The sequence below is a fragment of the Vombatus ursinus genome, unplaced genomic scaffold, assembly GCF_900497805.2.
Source record: "Vombatus ursinus unplaced genomic scaffold, bare-nosed wombat genome assembly UNPS02014235.1, whole genome shotgun sequence".
Classification (NCBI taxonomy): domain Eukaryota; kingdom Metazoa; phylum Chordata; class Mammalia; order Diprotodontia; family Vombatidae; genus Vombatus; species Vombatus ursinus.
The window spans coordinates 172,020-199,104 of record NW_020954013.1 but is presented as its reverse complement, the minus strand read 5'-3'; the positions used below and the strand labels follow the sequence as shown (position 1 = coordinate 199,104).

Sequence of the window (27,085 nt, the reverse complement as noted above, 5' to 3'; positions counted from 1 at the left end):
TTCACAAGGTGAATTCATAGTCCAGAAAAACAAACACTCAACCTTGCTCTATCTACAAAAGGATGTCTCATTCTCTTTTCAGAGTCACTCACATTTCTAGCAGGGGGTAGGAACTGATTTTCATCTTTGGCTTTAACTTGCCTTTCTCTATTAGTCATTAGGAGCCTTCTTTTATATGTTCATTAACATCTTGTATTTCTTCCTTTTAAGACTGCCAGTTTCTAGCTTTAAATACTTATATTATAAAGAATGACTCAAACTTATAAATTTGAATCTGATATATGTATCAGAAAGACTTGCTGAAAAATTACTAGTTTTGTTTCAATTCTAAGTTTGCTTGTGCAAAAAAAAATGAAATAACTAAAATTTTACAATTTATCTTTTGTTTTTACTTATTTGGTCATGAAGTTTTCATTTATCAATAGACATGAAAAGCTTCATGTCACAGTACATAGAACTCTGAAGTTAGAAGTAGGAAGACCATAGTTCCAATCTAATCTCAGGCATGCTTGCTAGATATGTGGTACTAAGCAAGGTCATTTAACCTCTTTCTTCCTCAGTTTCTTCATCTGTAAAGGGGAGAAGATGAACAGCTATGGGACACAGTGGTTAGAGCACCAGGCTTAGAATAAGGAAGAGTCAGGAAAATCCAAGTTAAAAGGATACTGATACTTACCAGCTCTGTGACAAGTCACAGAGGGCAAGTCACTTAACCCTGTTTGCCTTAGTTTCCTCATTAATAAAATGAGTTGGAGAAGGAAGTGATAAACTACTCCAGTATCTTTGCCAAGAGAACCCCAATTCCAGTTACAAAAAGGCAGACAGGATTGAAATGACTGAACAACAGAAAAGGGAAATTACTAGTACCTACAAGGAGTTTCATGAGGATAAAACAAATATTTGTAAATTGTTTTGTAAAACTTTAAAGTGCTATGCAAATGCTAGAAAAAATAAAAAAGGCAGTTTCTTCTTTGCACCTCTAATTTCTTTAAAATTTCTCCTCTTATGTCTATATCATGTAATTCATTGGAATTGATTTTGCTATATGATGTGAAATATTTGTCTCTACCTAATTTCCTCCAGACACCTAAGAAAACACTTTGAACTGAATATCCCAAGTCACTGAACATGAAAGGTTTATCGTTCCTCCTACTGACAAAAGGATGTGAAATCCTCTTGGAAATCTCTGTATTTTAAATATTCTTAATGTCAATGTGTTTTTTTTTCCTTCCTCAGGTTGCTGTGGCAGCAATTTTTTTTTTGTTCAAGACAAAAAACAACAACAACAACAACAACAACTGATGATTTCCCACAAAGATGTCCTGGGCATGATTTATCTGATCCAGTTTATGAGTGGAATCCTAGGGAACGGTCTCCTCTTTTGTTTTTATTGTATTAATTTCAGTTCTGGCTATAGGCAAAGATCCATTGACCCATTTGTCATCCATTTGGGCTTTGTCAACACCATGATGCTTCTCTTCAGAGGAATACCCAAGATCATAGAGATTTGGGGGTGGGAAAACTTCCTGAATGATATTGGGTGTAAGTTAATTACCTATCTGCAAAGAGTGTCCCGAGGCCTTTCACTCTGCAGTGTCAGTCTGGTGAGTGTCTTTCAAGTGATTACTATCAGTGCCAATAGCCCTATGTGGGCATTGCTCAAAGCCAGATCTCACAAATGTATCTTACCCTGTTGTGTGTTCTGTTGGATTCTCAATCTGTTAATGGATGTTTTTGTGCCCTTGTACATAACTGGTCCAAGTAATAGCACAAATAAAGGAAGAAGGAATTTGGGATACTGCTTTACAGATATGCATGCCATGCATGCTTTAAAAGTTCATATCTGGAAGTCTCTCTATTATAGTGCATTTGTGGGCATCACGGCCTGCAGCAGTGTCTACATGGTAGCTTTCCTATATAGGCACCGACAGCAAGTTGAGCACATTCACAGCACTAGCCTCACACCCAGAGTCTCCCCTGAGATTAGAGCCACCAAAGTCATCCTGCTGCTGGTGGGCACCTTTGTTGGCTTTAACACAATCAGCAGTCCTTTTATTCTTTATGTGAAATATTCTAATGGAACCAGTTCTTGGGCTGATCATGTCACTCCTTTTCTCTCCATGTCTTTTCAGTCAATCAGCCCATTTGTGCTGATCACTAGTGACACCCAAATTCATAAGTCCTGCTTTGTTCTCTCAAGGATCATCAACTCCTAAAATGTTTTATTCTTACCATAATCTCAGGTCAAATCCTTCCATTTCAAATTATATTAAGTTGGAGTCAAGATATTGGAGTAAAAGTGGTGACTTGCTTGAGCTATCCCCCAAACCTCTCCAAATACCTGTAAAAATGGCTCTAAACTAATTCTAGAGTAGCAGAACCCACAAAAAGACAGAGTGAAACAAATTTCCAGTCCAAGACAATCTGGATGGTTATTTGGAAAGGTCTCTTGTGCCAGGCTGGGAGAGGAACGCAGTTCAGCGTGGACATGCAGGCAAAACCGACCTCAGCTATCCTGGAGCAGATTTCAGAAGATTGAATCATGGGCAGCTGTGCTGGTTTCCAGACTTCTCAACCCACAAATGCCAAAGACAACTTAGAAGGTCAGTAGGAAAAGTCTGTGACCACAGTGAGAGAGAATATCTGCCCCAGCCCCAGTCCCAGCATAGCCCTGGGGCGGCAGCTGCTGCTTCTGGAGCTCAGCCCATAGGCAGAGAGGGAATTGAGTGGCAGATCAGAGGGGATTACAGAGATCTCTTTGCTAGTGCTGAGACAGGATTCTCTAGCTTTGCCTCTGCTTGGATCTGGGTCACAGTTCTGGGTGGTGGTCCTGGAGTGAGGAGAAAGGCAACAAAGTCAAATCTCCTACATCCAAAGCCTCCAAGAAAAATATGAGTTACAAATATCATCTTTCCATGCAGGAATGTAAACAGTTCAACCTTAATAAGTCTCTTATGATTTTCTCTTTCCTGTTTACCTCTTCATGTTCCACTTGAGTCTTGTATTTGAAAATCAAATTTTCCTTTCAGCTCTGGTCTTTTCATCAAGAATGCTTGAAAGTCCTCTATTTCACTGAATGACCATTTTTCCCCCTGTAGGATTATACTCAGTTTTGCTGGGTAGGTGATTCTTGGTTGTAATCCTATCTCCTTTGCCCTCTGGAATATTATATTCCATGTGCTATGGTCCCTTAATGTAGAAGCTGCTAAATCTTGTATTATCCTGATTGTATTTCCACAGTACTTGAATTGTTTCTTTCTGGCTGCTTGTAATATTTTCTCCTTGACCTGGGAACTCTGGAATTTGGCTATAATATTCCTAGGAATTTTCCTTTGGGGTTCTCTTTTAGAAGGAGATCGGTGGATTATTTCAATTTCTATTTTGCCCTCTGGTTCTAAAATATCAGGGCAGTTTTCTTTGATCATTTCTTGAAAGATGATATCTAGGCTCTTTTTTTGATCATGGCTTTCAGATAGTCCAATAATTTTTAAATTCTCTCTCCTGGATCTATTTTCCAGGCCAGTTGTTTTTCCAGTGAGATATTTCAAATTGTTTTCTAATTTGACATTGTTTTGGATTTGTTTTACAGTGTCTTGATTTCTCATAAAGTCACTAGCTTCCAATTGCTCTGTTCTAATTTTTAAGGAAGTATTTTCTTCAGTAATCTTTTGGACTTCCTTTTCCATTTGGTCAATTTTGCTTTTGAGGGCATTCTTCTCCTCATTGGCTTTTTGGACCTCTTTTGCCATTTGGGTTAAGCTATTTTTTAAGGTGTTATTTTCTTCAGCATTTTTTTGGGTCTCCTTTAGCAAGCTGTTGACTTGTTTTTCATGATTTTCTTGCATCACTCTCAGTTTTTCCTCTACTTCTCTTACTTGCTTCTCAAAATCCCTTTGGAGCTCTTCCAAGACCTGGGACTGATTCATATTCTTCTTGTAGGCTTTGGATGTAGGAGCTTTGGCTTCATTGTCTTCTTCTGGTTGTATGTTTTGATCTTCTGTGTCACCAAAGTAAGATAATATAGTCTGATTCTTTTTCCTCTGCTTGCTCATGATCCCAGCCAATTATTTGAGTTTTAAACTCTTTGTTAAGGTAAAAGTCTGCTTCCAATATGGAGAATGTACTGCCCAAATCTTCAGGGGTTTGTACAGCTGTTTTCAGAGATACTTCTAGGGACCTGAAACTTGGTGGTATGATAAGGGGCGAAGTGTTTTCTCTCCACAGCCACGACAAGCTCCACCACACCAGCACTCCTTCTTGCCCCAGGACTGCCTCTCAGAATTGTGACGCAGATCCAGGCACCAGTAAAGCAAGAGATTCCTGCCTCAGCACTGGCAAAGAGATCCCTGTGATCCCCCTCTGATCAGCAACTCGATTCCCACTCAGTCTGTGGGCTGGAAACTCAGGAAACAGTTGCTGGCCAGGGGCCATGCTCAGGACTTGTGACTCAGACCTAGGTCCTTCTCTCACTGCAGTCACAGACTTTTCCCATTGGCCTTCCAAGTTGTCTTTGGCATTCATGGGTTGAGAAGTCTGGAAACTGCCACAGCTGCCTGCGATTCAGTCCTCTGAGGCCTGCTCCACGGTTGCTGCGGCCTGCGCGCCCACGCGGAACTGGGCTCCTCTCTCTGCCCAGCGCGATATACCTTTCTGATCAACCATCCAGGCTGTCTTGGGCTGGAAATTTGTTTCACTCTGTCTTTTTGTGGGTTCTGCTGCTTTAGAATTTGTTTATAGCCATTTTTATAGGTATTTGGAGGAGTTTGGGGGATAACTCTCAAGCAATCACTGCTTTCCCTCTGCCATCTTTGTCAGTATTAGGGTAGTTAGAGGGGAAAAAATTATATGTATGTATATATAGATATAGATAGATAGATAGAGGGCACAGGGTGAGTTGACAATGAAGGGGTAATATCTGGAGAATAAAATTAAGGAGTGAGAGAGGATTATACTAGGAGAAGGAGAAAGGGAGAGGTAGAACAGGATAAACTATCAAAAAAAAAACAGAAAAGAAAAGACTCTTACACAGTGGAGGGGAAATGGGGGAAGGTGAGAGGGAATGAGTGAATCTTATTCTCATAGGATTTGACTTAAGGAGGGAATAACATACACATTCAATTGGGTATGGAAATCTGTCTTGCCCTATGGGAAAAATATGAATTCCAGGAAAAATATGAATTCCAAGAAAAATATGAATTGATCTCAGGCCATGGAAGATTTTGAGAAGCAAGTAAGAGAAGCAGAGGAAAAATTGGGAAGAGAAATGAGAGTGATATAAGAAAATCATGAAAATCTAGTCAACAGCTTGCTAAAGTAGACCCAAATAAATACTGAAGAAAATAATACCTTAAAAAATAGCCTAATCCAAATGGTAAAAGAGGCTCCAAAAGCCAATGATGAGAAGAATGCCTTCAAAAGCACAATTGATTAAATGGAAGTAAGTCTAAAATCTCACTGAAGAATATACTTTCTTAAAAATTAGAATGGAGCAAATAGAATCTAGTGAATTTATGAGAAATGAAGACACTGTAAAACAAAACCAAAAGAATGAAAAAATAAAAAACAGTGTGAAATATCTCATTGGAAAAACAATTGATCAGGAAAATAGATCAAGGAGATATAATTTAAAAATTATTGGACTATCTGAAAGCCATGGTCAAAAAAAGAGACTAGATATTATCTTTCAAGAAATTATAAAGGAGGGGCAGCTAGGTGGCGCAATGAATAGAGCATCGGCCCTGGATTTAGGAGGACCTGAGTTCAAATCTGGCCTCAGACACATAACACTTACTAGCTGTGTGACCCTGGACAAGTCACTTAACCCCATTGCCTAGCCAAAAACAAAAACAAAAACAAAAACAAAACAAGAAATTATCAAGGAAAACTGCCCTGATATTCTAGAACCAGAGGCAAAATAGAAATTGAAAGAATCCACCAATCACCTCTGAAAGAGAACCCTGAAGGAAAACTCCTAGGAATTTTGTAGCCAAATTCCAGAGTTTCCTATATCAAGGAGAAAATATTGCAAGCATCCAGAAAGAAACACAATCTATAGCTGAAACACAATCAGGATAACACAAGATTTAGCATCTTCTGCCTTAAGGGACTGCAGGACAGGGAATATGATATTCTGGAGGTCAAAGAGATAGGATTACAACCAAAAATCACCTACCTAGCAAAATTGAATATAATTCTTCAGGGGAAAATGGATATTTAGTGAAATAGAGGACTTTCAAGAATTATTGATGAAAAGATCAGAGCTGAATAGAAAATTTGACTTTCAAATACAAGACTCGAGAGAAGCATGAAGAGATAAATAGGAAAGAGAAATCATAAGGGAGATATTAAAGTTGAACTGTTTACATTCCTTCATGGGAAGGTGATATTTGTAAGTTTTGAGACCTTCATCAGTATTAGGGTAGTTGGAGGTAAAAAGTTATATCTATGTATATATCTAGATAGATAGATAGATAGAGAGCACAGGATGCATTGAAGATGAAGGGGTGATATCTGGAGAATAAAATTAAGAGGTGAGAGATGATTATACTGGGAGACAGAGAAATGGAGAGTTAGAAAGGGTAAATTATCTCACATAAAACAGACAAGATAAGGCTTTTACACTTGAGGGGAAACTGGGGAAGGTGAGAAGGAATGACTGAATCTTATTCTCATTGGATTTGGCTTAAGAAAGGAATAACATACACATTCAATTGGATATGGAAAGTTATATTACAGAAAATAGGGAGGAAGGGGATAAGAGAGCAGGGTGATGACAGAGGAGAAGGCAGATTGGGGGAGGGGGTAATGAGAAGCAAACACTTCTAAGGAGGGACAGGGTCAAAAGAGAGAATAGAATAAATAGGGGGTGGGATAGGATGAAGGGAAATATATGTAGTTTTTCATAACATGACTACTATGGAAGTGTTTTGCATGACTACACATGTATAACCTGTATTGAGTTGCTTGCCTTCTCAATAAGGGTGAATGGGGAGAGAATAAGGGAGAAAATTTGGAACCCAAAGTTTTAAAAGCAACTGTTAAAAATTGCTTTCACATGCAACTGGAAAATAAGATATACAGGCAATGGAATATAGAAATCTATACTGCCCTACAGGAAAACAGAAGGGGAAAGGGATAAGAGAAGGGGGGGGGAGATAGAAGGGATGGCAGATTAGGGGAAAAAGTATTCAGAATGCACACCATATTGGGGTGTGGGAGGGACAAGATGGGGAGAAAATTTGGAACTCAAAATCTTGTAATTTTAAATAAAAAATAAATTAAAAAAAGAAAATAAAAGAAAATAAATAATAAAAATAGAATAAAAAATTATATTACCTTGTAAAAGAACTTATTTAAATATCTATCATCTACCTTTCTACCTTTCTATCTTCCTCTGTCTCTCATCTATAGCTATTTCTACCTATCTATATGAACATATATGTATGTATGTGTGTATATATTATATTACAATATAATTTTTCTTTTGTATTTTATTTTCTCTATACTATGTAAAAGTAATTGTTAAAACACATTTTTTAGAAAAATTGAGTTCCAAATCCCCTTCCTCTTTCTCCTACCCTTCTTTGAGAAGGAAAGTAATATAATATGTTATACATGTGCAGTCACGCAAAACAGATTTCCATGGTAGTTATGTTAGGAAAGAAAATATAGACCAAAAAGCACCCAAAATAAAGAAAGCAAAAAAATGTTTCCTTCTATATGCATTCAGACTCTAATTTTTTCTCTAAAGGTTGCTAGGATTTTTCATAAATCCTCCACATATAATCTTGTATCGTTAAATTGCTGAGAATAGCTAAGTCATTCATAATGGATCATTGTATAATATTAAGGTTTCTATGTACATGTTTATCCAGTTCTATTCCTTTCACTTTGCATTAGTTCATGTAAGTTTTTCTAGGTTTTTCTGAAATCATCCTGCTTGTCATGCTTGTATCCATGATTTTCAAACCCTTTTGGCATAGTTCCAAATTGCTCTCCAGAATGGTTGGATCAGTTCACAGCTCCACCAACAGTGCTTTAGTTTCCCAATTTTCCCACATCCCCTCCAACATTTGTGGTTTTTCCTTTCTGTCATAATAGCCCATGTAATAGGTAAGAGGCAGTAACTCAGAGTTGTTTTAATTTATATTTCTCTAAACAAAAGTGATTTAGAGATTTGCTATATGCCTATTAATAACTTTGATCACTTTGTTTAAAAACTATGTGTTCATACTGTTTGATCATTTGTGGAATGACTTGTATTCTCATAAATTTGACAAAGTTCTCTTAATATTTGAGAAATGAGGTTGTTATTAGAAATAATTTGCTATTTCACTCCATCTTATTTCCTATTTTATCCTTCTCTCTCTCTTTTCCCCCTGTTCCTCCTCAAAAGAGTTTTGCTTTTGACCACTGCCTCCACCAATCCTTCCTCCCTTCAATCAGACCCCATTTCTGTTATGCTTTTCCCCACCTACTTTTCTGTAACGTACAATAGATTTCTATACGCAACTGAATGTGTATGTTATTCCCTCTATGAACCAATTCTGATGAGAGTAAGGTTCAAGCCTTGTCCATACCCCCTTATATTTACCTCCATTGTAAAAGCTCTTTTGATTCCCCTATTATGCGAGATAATTTACTCTATTCTACCTCTCCCACTCCCCTTCTTCCAGTGTATACTGCCTTTTAACCATTTAATTTTATCATCCCATTACAGTCAACTTATATCCATTATTTCTATGCACACTTCCAACTACCCTAAGAATTTTAAAGTTTTTAAAAGTTAAAAGTATCATCTTCCCATGTAAGAATGTAAATAGTTTAACTTAACCAAATTCTTTATGATTTCACTTTCTTAATTTTTATGCTTTTCTTGAGTCTTGTATTTGAAAGTCAAATTTTCTCTTTCTCTCTGGTCTTTTCATCAGAAATGCTTGAAAGTCTTCAATTTCATTAAATATATATTTTTACTTAATGAATTATACTTAGTTTTACTGGGTAGGTGAATTTTGGTTCTAATCTGAGCCTATTTACCCTTCAGATATCATATTCAAAGAATATAGAAGCTGTTAAATCTTGTGTTATTTTGACTGTGGCATCATTATATTTGAATTGTTTCTTTCTGGCTGCTTATAATTTTTTCTCCTTATCCTGGGAGCTCTAGAATTTGGGTATAACATTGCTGAGAGTTTTGATTTTGTGCTCTCTTTTAGTTAGTGATCAGTGAATTTTTTTCAATTTCCATTTTATTTATTTGTTCTAGGATATCAGTTCAGTAATTCTTGATAATGTCTTGAAAGATGATGTCTAGGTTCTTTACTTTATCATGGCTTTAAGCTAGTGAAACAATTCTTAAATGATCTCTCTTAAATCTATTTTCCAAGTCAGTTTCTTTTCCAATGAGATATTCTTTTTTCATTTAAAAATATTTTATTATTTCTTGATGTCTCATGGAGGCATTAACTTCCATTTGCCCAATTCTAATTTTCAGGGAATTATATTCTTCAATGAGGTTTTGTACCCCTTTTCCCATTTGGCCCATCATAATTTTTAAGGAGTTTTTTCTTCAGTAAATTTTTAAACTTCTTTTGTCCATGTGACCAATTCTATTTTTAAGGAATTTTTCTCTTTAGTAAATATTTATTTTATCTTCTTTTTTCCAATTTGGCCAATTTTGCTTTTTTAAGGAGTTCTTCTCTTCATTGGATGTTTGTGCTTCTTTTACCATTTGAGCTATTCTTTTTTTTTAAATTTTATTTTCTTCAGTGCTTTTTTGTGTCTCTTTTATGAAGTTGTTGACTCTTTTTTCATGATTTTTTTTTGCATCACTATTTCCCCAATTTTTCTCATATCTCTTATTTGTTTTTCTTTTGTTCATTTCTTTTTTTTTTTTAACAAGTCTTTTTGGAGCTAATCCAGGTTTTTTTTTTTTTTGGTTCTGAGACCAATTTCCATTTTTCTTTGAGGCTTTTGATGTAGTGGTTTTGACTTTGTTACCTTCTCCTGTGTTTGTGTTTTGATTTTCTCGGTCACCAGAATAACTTTCTATGGTCATGTTCTTTTTGTTGTTGTTGTTTGCTCATTTTTCCAGCCTGTTTCTTGACTTTTCACTTTATGTTAAAGTTGAGCTCTGCTCTTGGGATTGAGGGGGCACTATCCTAAACTTCAAGACTTTTTTTGTGCCACTGTTTGTGAGCTAGTTCTAGGGGGTCTGTAAATATTTATTTCTTCCAGTACGGTAGGCTCTAAAGACAGAACTGTTTATTAGTCTATATGCCTGTGTTCCTTTCTGTGAATGACCACAAGTACTCTTTTCTGCCCTGGGATTGTGACCAGGGCTCCTGTTTCCCTGTGACTACAAGCTCTGGTGTTCTAGTGCTCCTCCTCATCCTTGGACTATGACATAGAACGTAGACCCAAATCCATGTATGGGTAAACAACATACCCTGTACCAATTGCCAACAAAGGACCCCCTATAATCTCCTTCTGATCAGTTGTGTGATGCCTTTACTGTCTTTGGGGTGACGGCTCTGGAAGCTGCCACCACTGCAGACAATTCAGTCACGTGCAAGACCTGCTTCTGGTTTGCTTAGGCCTAACCTGCTCTGGCACAAACTGTGCTGGACCGCACTGCATTCTCTCTTCTCTGTAACAGACCTTTCTTTTTATCCTTCTGAAGTGTTTTGGGCTTTAAAATGGTTTTACCCTGTCATTTTGTTGGTTATGACACTCCAGAATTTGTTCTGAGTCATTACTTAAAGTGTTTGGAGGAGAATTTGGGAGAGTTCGAACAAATTCCTGCCTTTAGTCTCCATTCTTGGCTCTGCCCTGTGGATAAAACAAATCAACTATTGTCTGAGTTTAAAACGTTCTAAGAAAGGATCTGTAGGCCTTATCAGATTGGCAAAGGTAAAAGACAGGCAAGAAGTGGTTAAGTAACTCTTTTTTACAGCCTTAGAGACATAGAACTCTACAAGAAAGCTAGGAAATTTCCTGATCCACCTTCTTTTTTTTTTTTTTAAGGCAATTGGGGTTAAGTGACTTGCCCAGGGTCACACAGCTAGTAAGTATCAAGTCATGTCCTCCTGACTTCAGGGCTGGTGCTCTATCCACTGCACCACCTAGCCCCCCCTTGATCCAAATTCTACGTATTCTCTGTGGGAAACCTAGACTCGAGGTAAAGTCTCATTCAAATAATAGAGAAGTTGGTCGATCACTTGTCTATGTATTATAATGGTAACTATTTCCTGTTTTGGCTAAAGTGAGTGTTTATTATCATATGCTATTGTTATGTGAAAAAAATTGTTTTATTTTCTTGACCTTAAGTTTCAAAAACTGTCCTTGCTATGAAGGAGCTTCCAGTCTACCCAGATTTTAAAATGTGAAATAAATACTAGGTGATTTTTTCAGATTGCACTAGCGGTTAGGCAAATCAGGAAAGTCAAGATGACCTTGAGCAAGTAAATGAACTTCCCTGCTCCTTGTTGTGCTCATATGTTCAAAAGAAATTCTTGTGCTTTGTAGTCTTTAAATACACTTCCAACTCCCAACCTATGGGATAAAACTATAATGATGGCAACAAATGCAAAAAAATGTGGACCGGTTCCCATAACAAAGTGTTTTGATATCAAAGACAGTGGAGCCACCATACTTTGACTTTATTATAGCTATTTCCAAAGTCTACCTTGAGAAAGTAGCTTTGGCACTTCAAATAACCAACTTAGAAAGGAACTGGATTTGAAGAGGAGACAATATAATTGTATGGATGTGCTGAAGAAATAATCCTAAAGATATCTGAGTGATGGAAAGATATCAAAGTCATGAAAATAATACTTATTACTTTTACCTTCCATTCATTCATAAAAGAAAGGAAAAATAACGTTGGGGAATTAACACTGATTACTAAATAATGTGCACATTTGTTCATCAATATGGATTTTTTTTAGATAAACAAGCATATATATTGAGGCCATTTGTTTTTCAAATATGAAACTGCATGACCTTATCATGCCTTGGCTAAAATTTCAATGGTTGCTCATAGGTCCACCCATATGACTGATCACCATGAAATGTTTGATTTATTCTTTTTCTGACATGGGCCAGTTTACTCTTCTTTAGGGAGCTTAGTGGCACTTTCTGGGGGTCATCATATATATATTTCAAACTTAGGACAAACATTTGATCTACTTTATCAACTGTAACTCAGAATTCCTGAGATCAAAGAATCCACCAATCTCAGCTTTCCAGAAGTAGAGATTGCATTCACGCAAAACTAAACCCATCATTGAGGACACTCTTCATGACAGTCTTAGAAAGGAGTGGGCAGGCTTTCAAAAATAACATTATGACCTAGCCAACATCTTTATCAACATACCACTGACTGAAATATAGAGGGTACAATGTCTCATACATTGATATGTTGCTAATTATATTCATGAAAATGGCTTATTTATATTCTTTCAACACTTAACTAGTGGGGCATTGCTATTTCTCATATATTTCCATAGTTTTCACACATATGACTCTCATCAGTGATATTTGATAGATTTGTTTTCACAGTTGATCATTAATGAGTTCCTCCATAATGTGAAACATAGTGAAACCTATTTGGTGGGAGGTGGTATCTAAGTGGAGTGCCAGACCTACAGTCAGAAGGGCCTGAGTTCAAATCCAGCACTAGACCCTTAGTAGCTTTGTGATCTTGGGAAAGTCACTTATCCTCTGTTGGCCTTGGTTTCCTCAGTGGTAAAATAGGGAACCTAGAGAAAGAAATGGCAAACCACCCCAATGTCTTTTTCAAGAAAATCCTATAGAATGAGGTCACAATGAATCAGACATGACTTAAAAAAATGACTTAACAATAACAAACAACAGCAACATTTGTCTAATCTAAATTTGTGCCAGATTGCTTCCTGGTTTCAAAAAAGTTCTTGTCAAAAAGGGAATGCTCTTTGAAAGGAATTTGGAGCCATTGTTTCTTTGTGAGGAATTGAGTGACATGATCACATAAGTCCTTTTGGAATATGAATTTCATTGATGGGAAGGTTGGTTTGGAGATGAGTTAGACTTGAGACATAATGAACATGGATGAGCCCATTGATATATTCCACTCAAAAGGTATTGAGGAGTGGGTGGTCAATTGTAGCAAAAGATGAAGAGAGGTCAATAAGGACAAGACCTGAAAAAAGGCTTTTGGATTCCACCATAAGAGATTACTGGTGAACTTATAAAGACCTGTTCGAGGTGAATGAGGAAAGTGCAAGGGGATGAGGAATGAGTGCAGAAGAGGAGCAGAGACAGAAGATAGATGTTTTCATTGTTACTTAGGAGTTCGTTTAAAAAACAAACAAACAAACTTGATGACAAATTGAGGGAATGGTAGGACCACATAATTCGCTTGTGTTTTTGTGTGTATACGTTTTCTTTTTTTGTTTTATTTCTTTTGTTTTTAAGATGTTAGTAGACAGCAGTCTGTTGTAGACAGATAAGGACAAATTGAATGTTAGTCTGAATTGGTGTAAGACTGTAAAGACAAACAGATAGGAGATATGAGGGGGAATGGGATTGAGAGCATACCTATTTCTCCCAATTTAACTGACTTTATTTCAACTTCACTTCCTTGAATCATCTGTATGATGGTGGCTTTTATGCACAGAGCTTCCTGTGTTAGGGATGTGAAATCATGGTAGAATTTTGTTATCCATCCATATTGTTGGATCAGCTAAAACAAGCCCCAGCAAAGATAAGTAATTCAAGGGAGTATATAAAAACTTGTAAACTCCAGGACCCCAACAGCCACACAGGTGGTAGAATGGGTAGAGGGCTGTACTTTAAGTCAAGAAACCCAAGTTCAAATATTAATTCAGTCATTTATTATCTCCAAATCCTGGACCAAGTCATTTAAATTCTTAGTCATCTTTTCTCTCTACAGAAGAGATAGCCTTATATAGAATACAGGGTAGTTTTACTAATTCCCCTAATTCAATTTAAACTTCAATCTATTCTCATTTAGCTACTATATACTGCTGACAAATAAGTGAAAACGAAGATGTCTCCACATCTTAAAAACAAAATGAAAAAGCAAAACAAAGGAACAAAACATAGAGATTGTCAACTGGACTCCACCTCTCAGCCTGTGGAGACCAAAGCCAAACAGACAGAGCAGGCAAAATCAGCTGTGCAGAGACTTAAGACAGAGGTTTATTTTCTTTACTGAGGGAAATGGCATGTAAGCAAGGAGGAAAAGCAGACAAATACGCTGCAGCCCCAGTGCCCCTGCAGTGGGGGACCCACTTTAGTGTGGGCAAATCTCAATGTTTATTTGAATGGCTGTGCAATGAGGGGTAACAGCAACAATGAGACAAGTTTGATTCTTAGCAGGGATTCATAGCCAGAACGTGAGTGCTTTTCTGAGCTTAGAGAACATCTGGTGCTGGTCAAAGCAATACAATAATTATGAGAAACGACTCTGGGATTTTGCTGCAGCTGAGAGCATCCGGAGGGTGAGTACAAAGGATTGTTGTTATGCCAAGCTCAGGGCGTAGCTCACTTGCTGAGTCTTAGCTCTGGAATACAAGGTATCTCCTGATCGTATCTTGACAAGGTACAAACAGAAATATATACAATTTATTTGGCTCTCCTATCCCTTTATTGCGTCCAGTTTTTTAAACAAACTTAAAAACTAATATGATCATTGCTTTCTGTCTACTGAAAATAATCTGTCTACTGAAAATAAAAACACTAATTCCATATGATTGTGGTGATCAAAAAAAGTCTCTAAAGTGCATTGCAGAAATAAAACACCATAGAAATAGTATTATTAAGTACAGATTTGCATATATTTTCTGCTGTAAAAGTCACCAGAAATTAGAAGAATTTGGGTCTTGACATATCTATGCTCAGAGATCACTATTTCCTTTGTATCTAGTCCTTCAAAGCCCTTCATTCTCTCCCTTCCTGTAATCAGGTAGAAGAAAAAAAGCAGTTTGAAAAAAGTTTGTCTCCCAAATGTCAGGAGTTGCGCCTTTAGAGATTCTAATTAATCACTTGGAATTGTTGATGAGAATTTTTATCTGAGACAAAGGGCTGTTTCTTCTTCAGACACATCCTAGATTCCTTCTGTTGGCTTTTGTATTTGAGGTGACATGGGTTTTAAAGCTATTGGGGGAACTGAGTTCAGTTCCTGTCCCTATACCTACAACCCTGGCCATCCCCACAAAACACATACATACATATATGCATGTACCTATGCACTCCCCCTTTCTACACCCACACCCACACTCATACCCACACCCAATTCTAGCCACTGCTTTGGCAGCAGAGATCACACGGGTGAGTCACATTAGACCTTAAACACAGAGATAAACATTTCTGGCAACCTCTTCTAGAAGAATTGAATTACTTCTCGCAGTGAGGGAGATAGAGAAGGGACCTTGTAGAAGAAGACTTAATAGGTATGCATTATTCTGTCCTTAAAATGCAGCAAGGGCATATTTTCTGTCCTATTTATTTGTCTAGTGTCTCTGCCTCTGTCCCCTCCCTATTATGTTCCCCAGCCAGGCTAAGGGGAACATGTGTCGGTGCAGCATTCAGCAAGCAGGTTATGATTCAGATGCTGGGAGAGTCTGTACTCTTAACAGTCCTGGGAGAAAACTAGGTCCTCATTATTCCCTTTCTGACTAGATCAGGGGACAGAACTGTAAATTCAAATGTAAACTGAAAAGTCAACCCAAGGCACAGCAAAAGACTCTGATCTCTGGTTCAGGCCCCATGTGTTGGAAAAGTCATTGTGAGCTGTGTAACAACCTCACTGGACGAGTTCAGAGTCCTGACTGACTTGTTGCCTTAGCAGAGCACTATGGGTCTTAGACCCCTGGCTGTTCCTATCAGTGACTTCAGGCCCTTCCAGTTGACCTGGTCACCTCCTCTCCCACTCAGGCTGCAGCATTTGAAAGAATGTGGATGACAGGTTGAGAGTTCCTGTGGAGACTGTTGAAGCAAATGCAGTGGATGAATGACCTTGGAATCTTCCATATCTGACCAAGTTCTAAGTGTTCCACATCGTCTGTTTCAGCCACCTTCATGGAGGTTGGGAAAAAAAATTCTCATCTACTCATTCTGTCAGGGGAAATCTACACATATGTGCAGTAGATATCCCCCTAAGTAATTGATGAGTCTGAGGCCTGTTGGTTACCCTCAAAATATTTTGGCATGTATTGCCAAGATAGTTTTACCAGGCTGTGGCCATTGCACGTGCTATATATAGCTTCTTGGAGCCACCAATGAGAGTGGGGTGATTGGTTGGAAAGTCTTTTTTTATGTCATTTTTTTCTTTCCTGATTTTTATCTCTAGCTTAAAACTCTCACTCCTATGTCCTCAAAAAATTGTAGGACAGATATATATATATATATATATATATATATAAAAATCTAGGTAAATTATATATATATATCTAGGTAAATTATATATATATGAATCTAGGTAAAAATAAAATATATATATCTATATATCTATATATAAATCTATATTGTTTTTGAGAGAGGGAGGAGAAGAGAGAAAAAGAAAGAGAAGATTGGAGAGTTAGGTTATTTTGACGAATTGTCTTACAGAGCTCTTAGTTATTTTGTTATATTTTTTCTTCTCTTTTTCATTTATTAACGCTTAACAGGTTCATCCAGACTGCTGAGGTGATGATTGTTACAAAGAAGGGTCTACAAGCCAGGGAAAGGATCCTCTGTGGCTAGATCCATGCAGCTTCATATTTACACAGATATTTCTAGCATTAGCTTCTTTTCTAGATAAGTATGGTCCAGAGAGTTTAAGGCCCAGGTAGGCAGAGGATGTGGGACCTGAGAAGGTGCTTATGACTCTCCACAAATAACTCCTACCTACATATCCCCTAGCTCAGGGGCCCTTTCCAAAGGGCCACACTTTAGGACCTAGAGGGCCACATGTGGCCACATGTTCCCCACCCCTGCCCTAGGTACTCATGTAATTCCTCCCAAGGCTACCTTAAAAGATTTGTCTTAAATTTAATGATTTTGACACATAGTTTACAGCATTAAAAAGTGAAGTTCTTTGGGTCAGGCTTTTGTTGTTCTAGTTTTTTTGTTTTTGTATCCTCATCGTTGCCGTCCCCCCAACATGCACACCCCAGTACTCTGAAAGAGCTTCCACTTTTTCATTCATACCTGGATAGATACACACTCATATTCATTTTACCTCCATAATTTTCTCTCATGTTGCACACCTCCCTCAAAGCAGACTTTCCTGACTAATTCAGCTTTCATAATTCACTCTTGTTTCTGATCTCCTACATTACAAAAGATCTGTTCCCACTTTCCTCGTTTTACTCTGATTACAGAAAGTTTGTGGAATAAGGCTAGAATGGTAAAAAAAAAATGTCTTTAGGCGTTCCACTATGGATTATTTCAACTCCCACCAAAAAAAAAAAGATGAAAGCTTAATTTGAAATATTCAAGGGCTGAGGAATCAAGGAAACTGTAAAAAGGATGGTGGATTTAGGACAAAAGGTACTCATCAAAATCACTTATAAAGGGGAAACTCCAGAGCACTTGACAAAAAGGGATAACCACATTTCCGTCAGTGGAGCTGTGGGAATTATGATCACTAGACTTTATCCACTATAATATTCACATGACAATAAAAGAACTTATCCTGTAAATATATTTTACTGGGTACATAACTTAGGAAACTTATCAAGGATCATTAGATAATAGATTTTGATGAGGGGTCCAAGTTACCGTCACATCCAACCACTTGGCCCTTGAGCATGACTGGTCCAAACAATAGCACAAATAAAGGGGGAAAGAATCTGGCATATAGCTTTGTGGACATGTATGTCATGAGCCTTTTAAAAGTTAGTATCTAATCTCTCTATGATAGTTTAGTTGTGGGTATTATTGTCTGTATCAATGTTCACATGGCAGTTTTTCAATATAGACACTGAAAACATGTTGAGCACATTCATAGCACTAGCGTCTCACTCAAAGACTCCCCTGAGATTAGAACCACTAAAGTTTTCCTGCTGCTCGTGAGCACTTTGTCTGCCTTAACACAATCCGTGGTCATTTTAATCTTTATGTGGAATCATTCTAATGGAACCTTTTTCTTGGGCTGATTATGTCACTGTCAAGGCTCAGGTGGAAAGAGGATGTGTCTGTGTCCAAGACATATCCATGTCTTTTCAATCAATCAATCCATTTGTGATGATCATCAGTGACACTCACATTTATAGGTCTTGCTCTATTCTCTAAGGGATCATATAGTCCTATGATATTCCTTCGTATCATGATGTGAGATCAAAGCCCTCTAGATCAAATTCTATAAACATGGGATGCATGGACATATGTAAATATCATTCTATACACCCATCTATCAACCTTTCTTTGCAGTACCTGCTTCAGCCACCTTCATGGTCATTGGAACAAATTATTTCCATTTGCCCATTACACTAGAAGGAAGAGTTCAAATATTTGGGGTAGACATCTGTCTAACTCACCAATAGGTTTAAGGCCTTTTGATTCTCCTCAACCTGGTTTAGTCAATTCCCACGACACTTTTACCTGAGCATCACTGCTATACGTGCTACAACTTCTTGGATCGACTGTTGAGAGTTTTTTGATAGGTGGACACTGAAGGGGAATGAGATGACATGAAAAGGGTTGGAAAGCCCTCTTACCAGAGGTGTTAGTGTATGGGTTGTTCAGGATCCATTCTATCATGTTTAAGAGAGGTCTAGAAGGATAAGAATGGAGAAATGGCATTTGACTTTAAGAGATCACTGGTAAAATGATAAAGGACTGTTTGAGGTGAGCAAGAAAATCAAAAGCAAAATTGTGAGGGGATGAGAAATGGATGACAGAAGAACAGGAGGAGTTATGCAAGAGAAATATTTGTAATATTTTAGGAATTTGCTTAAAAAAATACAAGGTGAACCATTTGAAGGAATAGTAGGATCAAGTTATTTTCCTGTGTTTGCTCATAATTGTATATATCTATATCTATATCTATATCTATATATATATATTTGCTTTTCTTTTTTGTTTTGTTTTTAAAAAGTTAGTAGACAGCAGTACACAGTAGATGGAACAGATCCGAGGTTAACCTGAATTAAGGAGATTAATGTATGAGTACAAAGTCAAACAGCTATGAGAAGTGAGAGGGAATGCATTGAGGGCATAGATAGAGTTATTGACACTCAAAAGAAGAAAGGCACTCTCTCCCTCTTCTTGCTTCTTCGAAAACACCAGAGAAAAATGAAACACAGGAGAAAGCAAGAGGACAATAAAAAAAAGACTGCTCACTATTCACCCCAGAATAGTTCTCTGTCCATGACTGTCCAGAAACTTGAGGAAGAGCAAAACAATCTCTATTTGCATACATTTCTTAAAGTAAAATTGGAAAAAAATTAAAGTAGAAATAAGATAATAAGAGACTCATGTTTCTAACTGTTAGAGAATGGAGAGAAATCTATCCTTTTGTTAAATCATAAGGAAAGAGAACAAAGGTAAAGAAAAAGTGAGCTCAAAAACAGCTTGCACAAAGGGCAGTAAGTTTGCAAGTTAGTGGTTGCCTTCCTTCTTGCCTGTTGCCCAGATGCAATGTCTTCTCCATCCCATGTTCTACCATGTCTGAAGATCAGTGGAAATGGCTATAGCATTTCCAATTGTATTTTTATAAAATTTTAATTTAATTTAATTTAATAATCAATCTTAATCAAGCAGGTCCTGCTTTACTAACTCTAGACATGTTCTCCATTCTTGCCGTCAACATGACCCATTGGGAACCACTCATTGATGAGACATATTGCTTTGAACTTAACTCACACTTTCCTTCAACTTTCCATCCTTGAATAAAGAGTAAGATTGCTACTTTTATGCACAGAGCTTCCTATATCAGAGACATGAAATCCTGGTAGAGCTTCAATATCCATCCATCCTTTTGGATCAGCTAAAACCTGGCCCAGCAAAGACAGGACTAATTCAAGGAAAAATATGGAAACTTATATGTCCCAGAAACCCAATAGACGGGCAGGTGGCAGAGTGCACAGAGTGCTTTAAGCTAAGAAACCTGAGTTCAAATATTAATTCAGTGATTTCCCATTTCCAGATCCTAGATCAGGTCACTTAAACTCTCTGTCATCTTTTTTCTGTCTACACTGCAGATAGACCTATACAGAGCACAAATTCCCCTAATTCAGTTTAACCTTCAATTGCTCCTCATTTGGCTAAAACATGCTGCTGCCTACTAACAGGTCTGCAGTCTGGAAACAAAATGATAAATGAAAGAAAAAATATATACCTACACATAAAAATCCATACAATTCTACTATTCTGTCAATGTGTCATCCAGTTTCTTAAACAAATTCCTAAAAATCTATATGAACATGGATTTCTAACTATAGATGGTAAAAACACTAATTTCATATGATTGTTATGACTACCAAGTGACATTCTCAAAAATGTGTTGCAAAAATGAAGCACTGCATAAATATTATTAGTAAGAACACATTCAATTATATTTCTGTAGAAAAAGTTCTAGATTACAGGAATTGCAGCCCTCACTCATCAGTGTTCAGAGATTACTATCTACTTTATTCCTGGGACCTTGAAAAAGGCCTTTCTTGCCTCCTTTCATATTATCATGCAGAGGGAAGAAAAAAAAGAAGAGGTTTCTCTTCCAAATGTTAAAAGCTGCTTGGTGAGAGATTCTAATTGCTAATGGGGATTTTAACCTAAGACAAATGGTTGTTTCCTCTTCTGACATATCTCAGATCCCTTGTACTAAGGTTCCTTTTTGAGGTGACATAGTAATTACAGCTCTTGGGGGAGATGAGCTCAGTAAACCCCATCCCTATAACTACAGCCCTGACTACTGGATGTATGACCATGCATACAGTATGTATGTACATACATATACATATGCATTCATCCATACACACCCACACCCAACTCTAGCCACTGCTTTGGCAGCACAGATCAGACGGGTAAGTGAATTTATGCCTTGAACACAGAGATAAAGTTTCCTAGAAATGCCTTCTAGAAGAATGGAATTAATTCTCTGAGTGCTTGAGATTCAAAAGAGACCCTGGAAAAAAAGCCTCAGTAGGTATTATTCTATCCTTAAAATGTGGCACGGACCTATTTCCTGCCCTAGGTACCTGTCTAGTGTCTCTGCCTCTGTCCCCTCCCTATTATGGTCCGCAACCAGGCAAAGGGGAATATGGGTAGGGGCAGTACACAGCAGGTTATGATTCAGATGCTGGGAGAGTCTGTCTTGTAACAGGCCTGGGAGAAAACTGGGCCCTCACTATTCCCTTTCTGAGTAGATCAGGCGACAGAACTGTAACAACCCAAGGATCAGAAGGCTCTGATCTCTGATTCAGGCTCAGTATCTTAGAAAAGCCATTGTGGGCTGTCCAGTAACCTCACTGCGCAACCTCTGAGTCCTAGCAGACTCCTTGCCTTGGCAGATCACTCCAGGCTGCTGCTCTCAGTGGCTTCCTGCCCTGTGGTTTCCCTCACGCCTCCTCCCCACTCAGGCTTCAGGGCTTTGAAAGAATGCGGATGACAGGCTGAGAGTTCCTGTGGGGATTGTCAAAGCCAATGCTCCAACGTCTAATCTCTCTCCCTGTGCCAGTCGTATAGACTCAGAGATTCAGAGCAGAGAAGTCAGAAGAGCTGATCTAAAGCCTTCATTTTGCAAGTGAGGAAACTGAGGCCCAGAGAGACTTGGTGAATCTTTCAAAATCACAGAAAGTTTTGTTTGATGGGGAGTTGGACACGTGTGGTCCCGGTCTCCCACTGCAGTCCTCATTCTACAGTCTTATTTTGCTTCTGGGGCGGCCTTCATGCCTGTTTGATTCCAATGCAGCTTTGATTGAGAAACTGGGAATTGCTTTCAATACAGAGTTTTTTAACCTTCATTCCTGTCTTCTACATGCTTTCCTCTGCATTTTCTTTACTCATTTCAATCATCATTACTTCTACCACTCATAATCATGGTGCACCTTAGATTTAATGACTTGCTACGTTTTATAAATTGGGCCAAGCCACGTTTCTGTCTTTTTTGCTTCAAATGCTATGGTTGCCCACTATTCAGGGTGAAACGGGAAAAACACTCAAATTAAAGACTCAGGGCATGGGTTCAGATTCTGACTCTGCTCCTTACTGCCTGTGCTGCCTGGGAGATATCATTTCATTTGTGCAGGCCCCTGGTTCCTGATTTTAAGGATAATTATAATAAGAACACTGACAAAGAGGCCACTGAAGCAAATATCCTGACAGCAACAGCTTCAAGGTCGCAGAGACAGGACTCTGGGCTCAATTGCTCCCCAGGTTCTTTGCAGAATAGAAAGACTGTTACTAAGCAATTCACATCAGCCAAGACTTCTCTTCTCTTAGGGAAAATAGTGTAGAAGGGAGTAGATAGGGGGTTGGTGGCTGGCATAAAACTATGCATGGGAATCCTGTAAGAGTTTTCTCAGCTTTTCTTTAAATCTTGATTGCAAAGCATATGGGAGGCTACATTCAATTAGGCTTTTTTTGGTTGAGAAACAAAAAAGGAGAGAGATCCAGTGAGAGAGCATTGTGCCTACTTTTTAGAATATTGTCATGATTTCTTCAACTGCCTTTTAAAGTAAAGTTGCAATGGAGTTTGGAAGTTTGCCCTGCCATCTCCTCTAAACCCAGAGCACAGGAAATTGGGTTATAAATTGAGGACTGGTTGCTTTCTGAGTTGTCTTTTTTAGAAGACCATTCCATGTAATTTATATGGAACAGACTTATGTGTTTAAAGGGCTATAGGCAAGTGTAAGATGATTAGTCAACTATCTTTTGAGGAAAAAAAGAGCATCTCAGGAATTCATGTGACAGTAACAGGGCACACATCCTGCATGACAAAGAAGTCCTATTGTGTGCTGAGTGCAATCCTCATGTAAAGGAGGTTGTGAAAATTGGCTTTTCTTATATGTAGATGGGATGACAACTACTTTCTCCTCTTGCTACTATTATTTTTACTTAAATATTCCGAAAGCAATTTCTAAGGCAATGAAAGCATAATTTGTTCTAAAAGAAATCAAACTCATAAGTGAAAGGAAGATGCTTCTTTAATAGAGATAAAAAGGGTCTCAAGAGACTGGTAACCTCTATATCTGAAGAAATGGATGTCCACCAGGAGAACTTAAAACAGGATGTTTCGAGGTTATCACATGAGGAACAAGGCTTGGTTATGGGGTCCCAGCCGTCCTCGGCAATCTTTGCCTTGGACATCAGATTCCTCTAAAGCAAAAGTTATTTCACCTGTCAGATGTACTTGATAGATGTATCTTCTTTAGACAAAATTTGAAACAGTTTAAAAATAAAACTAATTTCTGAATTTATCTTGACCTTGGAATTACTGAATTGGATTAGATGTGATTTCAGTCAAGTTGAGGTCATTTTTATTATTTTCAGGAAACCACAATGACCTCCATTTTTGCCCAATTTGCCTTTCTTGATACAGATAACTTGAAATTTAGTTTTTCCATTCATTTACATTCATCAAATGTATGTTTATGCAGGCCGTGGTACTCTTTTGGTAGTGATTTACATCAAACTCTTATGATATCTGTAACCTCACTTTTTTTCTGTAATTACATATGCTGTATATAGAATAATTATAGATATATGTAATAAATATATAGAAATGATAAAATAGGCATTTGAATGCTATTAATCTTCAATAGCATTGTTATGTACTTTGTGACTGATATTTTAGATAAGATTATGTTGATAACATATGTGTAAGGAAAAGAATAAGAAAAAAACACTGCATAATTCCCTATATATAGCAGGCAACTAGTAGTGATACCCAGTTTGGGTAAGTTTTAAGCAGTAATCCTGTACTGATGTAACATGGGGTTGAAATTTGAATAGAAAGATATCCCCCAAAAAAGTAAAACATAAAAGAAGTTAGGTGAGAATTATAATACCTAATCTTGGTAATGACACAAGGTGATTGGTGGTTGGGGCTGGGGACAACAACACATGATTTTTAATAAGCCACAGCTGCTTAATATTTCAGTATTTCTGGGAGACAGGAGTCTATGAGGCAGATAGTAACAGTGCTCTAAATACTGTTTCCCTACCATCCCCTTGCACCTCAGTGCTTATGTCCAACTGGGTTGGAAGATTCTTGGGTTCTGAGAATGTGTTCTGAGAAATATATTCCTTTTGGAATACTCAAAGGCTCTTACTGTAATAATTCTGAGTGACAGCTCAGCATTAGGGACAGCTATATTTGTGACAATAATTTCTCTCTGCAGAGCTTCTCCGTGGTGAATGACTTTATATTAATAGCATTAGAATCCTTGAAGCCAAAGGACATATGAGCTTGGAAAAAGTCTGCAACTGAAACTAGTTGTCTTCTCTGTGTCACCCCAAGTGGCCTGAAGAAATGCATGAACACTTAATTTAGAAACAACAGAATCTACAGAGAATGACTGCTCACTTAGGTTATCTAGCCAAAATATGTACAGGTTAACCAGCATCCCTGGCCTCAATGGCTTTGATGTTTCTTGACCCTTCCATCATAGCTCCATCTAAAATTAACAGTGGAAGTATAGGGAAATGGGTGTCTTAAAATATTTTAGAAGATCTTTAAGATGCATAAAGTGCTTGATATTGCTAATTTATCTGGTAATATATATTTTAGCAGAATCCATAAGGAATGGGAAGGAAATCCAAGAATAAATCAAGTCTTTCAAAAATGTGAGTTCTATTCCAAACCTTATCTATAAAATAATCTTGCTTGCCATATTCCCTATAAATAGTTAATCAACCTTCAAATGCAGGTCTCTGGTATAGATCAACACATCACATTTCAGGACAGCCTAGTCCATTGTTGGAAAACTTTTAGGATTTGATCAATTTAGAAACATCTAATATGTTTTCGTTTTGTTCTAAATATTGCTCCATTTCTGATTTTGGGTTCAAAAGAGAAAAAAAAATTTCCATGTATGACCTATTCATATTTGAATGTGTTCTAAGATTCTCCAAAATGTCTCCTTGTCTACACCCCAATTTTACACAGGAAATTAAAAATTTTATTTCCTCATCCAAGTTTTTATTTCTCAAATGAAATTTATTATTAGAGACCTTTTATTAGAAAACTTTACTTATTTTTTCTGTGTGGATTCTCTACAGTCTTCTCTCCTAAGGCAAAATATTTCAATTTTCTTGAACCACACTTCTTATATTTTTTTCTGTAATCCCATCATGATCTCTGTCATTACTCTCTATATGATCTTTAAAATATCAATGTCCTTCTTAAAGTTAGATATATATATATAGTATACACAGACACCCAAGATAATAGTAATATTAATAATAATTATAATAATAAATGGCATAGTTCCTACTTGTAAATGTAAACATTTTTAATGTCAAAGGATTGAAATCCTTCTATATTTAACCTTAAAAATAACTGGTATGAGAAAAGCGTTTTCTAAAACTGTATATTTATATAACAAACAAGAATTACTAAAGTTTGTCTGAGTGGTGAGCAGAATTTGGAATCTCCTTTCACATCACTTGATCTAAGAAAAAATCCTCTTTTCATTCCCAGGTAACTTCTCGTCTGACTAACATTTTTCTATACAAGACAATAAGGAATGCATTCTTATCATGATATCCTGTGTACTTTCAACATGCTTCAGATTATAATTGGAGCATTTGGAAATGGTTTAATGCTTTGCTTCTATGGCTATAATATAATCACTGGTCCAAGAATAAGACCCATTGAACTGATTTTCATTCATTTGGCTTTTTCCAATAGTGTGATGATTGTCTTGAGAGGAGTTCCATGGGCAGTGCATTCCTGCATTCAGAAAATTTTCCTGGGTGACATTTAATGTAAAATCATCTTTCATCTTCAAAGAGTGGCCTGGGGCACTTCCTTTTGCATTACCTGCCTTCTTAGTGTCTTCCAGGTCATTACCATCAGTTCTGGCCGTCCCATATTGGCAGAGGTCAAAGCTAGAGCCTCAAAGGATTATTGTCCCACTCTTTGTTTTGGTATGGGTTCTCAATCTTTTGATAGCTGTGGTTGTGCCTCTATATGTGACTGACACTAGGAACAACACAAAGAGTAACCTGATTAGAAACCTTGGGCTTTGTTCTGTGGACAGGTGTGCCATGACTATCTCAAAATTCGTAATCTGGAAGCCACTTTATGTTGCAGTGTTTGTGGGGTTCATGGCCATTACCAGTGGCTACGTGGTGGTTGTTTTGTACAGACACCACTGGAAAGTCCAGCACACTCATAAGACCAGCCTCAGCCCCAGTTCTTCCCCAGAGACCAGAGCTACCAAAGTCATCCTTTTGCTCATGAGCATCTTTGTGTGCTTCTATTCATTCAGTTCCATCTTTATTATTGTGATGGATAATTCTAAAGATACAAACCCATGGATGATGTATGTCTCTGTTGTTTTTTCCTTGTCTTACCCAACAATCAGTCCCCTTCTTTTAATCTGTAGTGATTCCCAGATTCTAAATTGTAATAAAGATTTCAAAAGAATGAAAAAGACTTTTTCACCAAATTCTGAGAACAAATGTGTTAAAATATAGATTCATGGAATTTTACAGCTAAAAAAAAAAACCTTCTAAATATCAGTCCAAATGTTTTATTTTGAAAAAAGACATGAGAGCAAAGCATCAGCTTTCAATAAATCAAAAAATTTTGATTTTGTTTTCTCAAAGCTAAGCTTCTCTATACATGGACCTTTCTGTTCAGAGTAATAGCAAATCTGGGATCACTAGAAAAATGGTGAATATTCAGTCAAGGTTGATAATAGTTCTAAGCTGTTGTCTCATGCTTCATAGAATGAAAGCATGTTAATTGTCACCACTTTCAAACCACTTATGTTAAGTTGAAAGAATCAATAACCAGAGAGTTTAATGATTTTGCCCAGTGCTACACAGAGAATGAGTATCTGAGGCAAATCTAAATGTTGTGTTTCCTTACTAGAAAGTCCACAGGCCTACCCACTGTGTCTTGTTGCCTTCTCTTCTCTAGATCTAG

General features: G+C 37.4%; 1 protein-coding gene across 1 annotated transcript; it reads left to right on the top strand.

Moving 5' to 3' along the window:
• Window positions 1–1,301: 1,301 nt before the first annotated feature.
• On the top strand, window positions 1,302–26,631 carry LOC114041982. Its single transcript, XM_027860675.1, is given in 5 exon segments — window positions 1,302–2,189; window positions 14,422–14,504; window positions 15,305–15,333; window positions 25,675–26,057; window positions 26,059–26,631. Coding segments are annotated over 5 exon segments (1,956 nt in total).
• The last annotated feature ends 454 nt before the right edge of the window (window positions 26,632–27,085 follow it).